A 2,901-nucleotide genomic window follows, 5' to 3' on the forward strand; every position below is an offset into this window, starting at 1 on the left:
TCCGTTTGCGGCGGACGGGTCACGGGGGAAAGATCGGCGGCTGCGACCTCGGCGTCCTTCCCTGCAACAGTCTTGATTGGCTCCGCTTAGATCCGGGGCAACAGCTTCTCGATGAACTCCTTCACCGCCATCATCTCCTGTGGAGAGCACAGAGCCCATCACTCCAGGGCTCCTCAAGGGCCGTGCGTTGTCCCAAGCGTGGGGGCACGAGGGCTGCGCAGCCTCCCGCGAGTGAATCGTCTTGATTGGCTCCGCTTAGATCCGGGGCAACAGCTTCTCGATGAACTCCTTCACCGCCATCATCTCCTGTGGAGAGCACAGAGCCCATCACTCCAGGGCTCCTCAAGGGCCGTGCGTTGTCCCAAGCGTGGGGGCACGAGGGCTGCGCAGCCTCCCGCGAGTGAATCGGGGAATAAACACATCCCGTGTGTCCTGGACTCAGCAATTTCCCCTCCCTGCCTGACCCACCGTGCTGGGGTCGGTCCCAAAGGCGAGACCAGCCCCTGACAGCCCCGTCCCCTCTCTCCGCCCCGAGGCACTGACCTGAGGACAGGAACTGTGCATCACGCCGGGGTAGGTTTTGAACTGGACCTTGGTGGGGGTGACGACAGATTTCAGCTTCTCAGCAGTGAGGGCCCCGAAGCGGACGGGGATCATGGGGTCCATCTCCCCATGGCACTGCAGGATGGCGATGTCCTTGTTCACGCCGTTATTCGCCGCCTGCAGCGAGGAAGGAAGCACTTGGGGGTGCCCAGGAGAGGGGAACCCCAGTGGGGAACGGGGCAGGTGCTTTATCCGCGTCCCAATGCACATCACCTGCCAGCTCCCCTCCTCAAGAGGGACGTGGGAGAGCTGCTCACACAGCGCCTGCTGCCCTGCCACCAAACGCCTCCTCCCACGCTGCCACCAGGACCGAGCTGCTGCCCGGTGGGCACGAGGAGGCTTGGGGACCAGATCAGCTCGCAGATGCCCACACCAGATCGGAGGCAGAGCCCTGATTTCTCCTGTGCCCTCACCTGCCCCAGTCCCCAAGAGAAGGGGCGTGGGATTAAACCCCCCACCACAGGCACCTCATGCCTCCGGCAGCCCCAGGCTCACACTGCAGCAAACTCCGGATGGGAAAATCCTCCCTCACCAACCCTCCCTGCGGACACGCGGGGCAGCAGCAGCGCAGGGTACCTGCGGGAAGGCCTTGTGCAGCGGGAGCCAGCAGCTGAGCGCCACGATGCCGGCCAGCTGGTGCTGGCAGGTGAGAGCCGTGTACAGCGACAAGGCACCGCCCTGCAGCAGACGAGGAAGGTCCGTTAGCGCGATGGAGGGGATCCGCAGCCCCAGAGCACCCACCAGCCCCGGGCTCACCCAGCACCCACCCGCCTCCCTGCCACGGACGCTCCCTTTGAGGCGTGTCTTCGGAGGGGGAAGGGGGAACCTGACCCTCAGTCTGCTCCGCCTCAGCCCCCTGCAGCTCAGCTCACCTGCGAGAAGCCCCCCAGGATGATGCGGTTGGGTGGGATCCCATTCTTCATCTCATGCTCGATAATTGCTTTAACTGGAAGAAGACAGAGAAATGGGTCAGTGAAAGGTGGGGGGGCTGAAGAGCGGCACCCGAGGCCTGGGGGTGCACACAGGACGCTCAGCACGTCAGGGAGAGGCAGGTGCCAGAGGTCCCAGTGACCGAATGCACTCGGCTTCAGCCAGGGAGAAGGTGGGCTGGGATCACAGGAGAGCAGAAAGGAAGGAGAGGTGGAAGGAAGACATCTGCTCCTGTCCCAGCGAGGGAGAGGCGCCCAGGAGCTCAGCGCTTCCCCCTCCCCAACGTCTCTTACTGTTTTCTGCGGCTTTCTTGATCCCAGCTTCATCCTCAGGTGCATCTGGAGTCAAGCCCATCAGATCAAACCTGGGAGAAGAAGCAGGGTCAGCCCCAAACCTCTCCCAGCACCCCGGGTGTGGGGAGGTGGGAGCTGGGTGTGCTCTGCCCTTCCCCCGACTCCTACAGGGCAGTGGATTTTGGCTCTTCAGTCCCCCCATCCCTCTCACTCCCCAAAATAGACCCTCAGAAGGGTCCCACCCACCCCTGCCACCCAAAGCACTGACCAAGAGGGCATAACCATCTTCATGTTGAGGGTCACCGGGATCCGGGGCCTGCCGAGAAAAGAGTTTGGGTCTTTTAGTTCAAGTGCAAGAGAAGAAAATCCGAGCCAAGGGGAGCGGGGTGACCAGCCCTCCTGCCCGCAGCTGCAGGATACCTCTCCCAAGGGACAGCAGCGGGTCGGTGCCACCAGACCCAGCTCGGGGGATGCAAGGTGACCCCAGGGATCATCCATGAGCCCCGAGCAGATCCCGGCTGAGCTGGCAGCTCCAGGGCGTTGCCAAGTGGCCCGCCTGGGGAAGGAGAGCACCTGCGTCCCTCTCCTGTTTGCTGCTGCTGAGCCAGGAGATGCTGAGGGAGCAGCTGCCTCTTGCTGCTGAGACGGGACACCGGGAAGCCGAGGCCCTGCTGTCGGGGACGCCGCTGAGGCAGAGCTCTCCCAGCCCGGTGAGTGCCCCCGTGCATGGGCTGCTATCGACACTGGGGACACATCGGGGAGCGTTTCCTTCCCTTTCTGCTGAGCCCCCTCCTGCCTGACCAGGGGAAGGAGCTCCAGCGCTTTTGGCTTTCACTGCAGCCATCGGGGAGAGGCAGAGGACAGGACAGGGGAGAAAACAGACTCAGAGCAGCAGCTCCCGCGCTGATCAGCTCTGTGGGGAACCACTCTGCCCGCGGGCAGAAAATGTCAGGGCTGGGGCCCTGAACGAACCGGCCACAGCAGGAGAGCAAGCCTCACTGCACAGCCCCGCGGGCAGCCCAGGGCACAGGCCACCATCTGCCTCTACAAACAGTCTTGGCAGCGGGCACCGGCT

The 2,901-nt window shown here is 63.6% G+C and overlaps 1 protein-coding gene across 1 annotated transcript in view; it reads right to left on the minus strand.

The window, feature by feature from the left end:
• Positions 1-238: 238 nt before the first annotated feature.
• LYPLA2 (lysophospholipase II) overlaps positions 239-2,901 on the minus strand; it is a 7,589-nt gene continuing 4,926 nt past the window's right edge. Inside the window, exons 5-10 of the mRNA XM_009276244.2 lie at positions 2,095-2,142; positions 1,827-1,897; positions 1,476-1,549; positions 1,180-1,281; positions 544-720; positions 239-306 (exon numbers count right to left, since the gene is read on the minus strand). Coding sequence (XP_009274519.1) covers positions 256-306; positions 544-720; positions 1,180-1,281; positions 1,476-1,549; positions 1,827-1,897; positions 2,095-2,142 — 523 coding nt within the window. The 3' untranslated portion in view covers positions 239-255. The remainder of the gene's footprint in view (positions 307-543; positions 721-1,179; positions 1,282-1,475; positions 1,550-1,826; positions 1,898-2,094; positions 2,143-2,901) is intronic.

This window comes from Aptenodytes forsteri, unplaced genomic scaffold (assembly GCF_000699145.1).
Source record: "Aptenodytes forsteri isolate BGI_AS27 unplaced genomic scaffold, ASM69914v1 Scaffold321, whole genome shotgun sequence".
NCBI classification, from domain to species: domain Eukaryota; kingdom Metazoa; phylum Chordata; class Aves; order Sphenisciformes; family Spheniscidae; genus Aptenodytes; species Aptenodytes forsteri.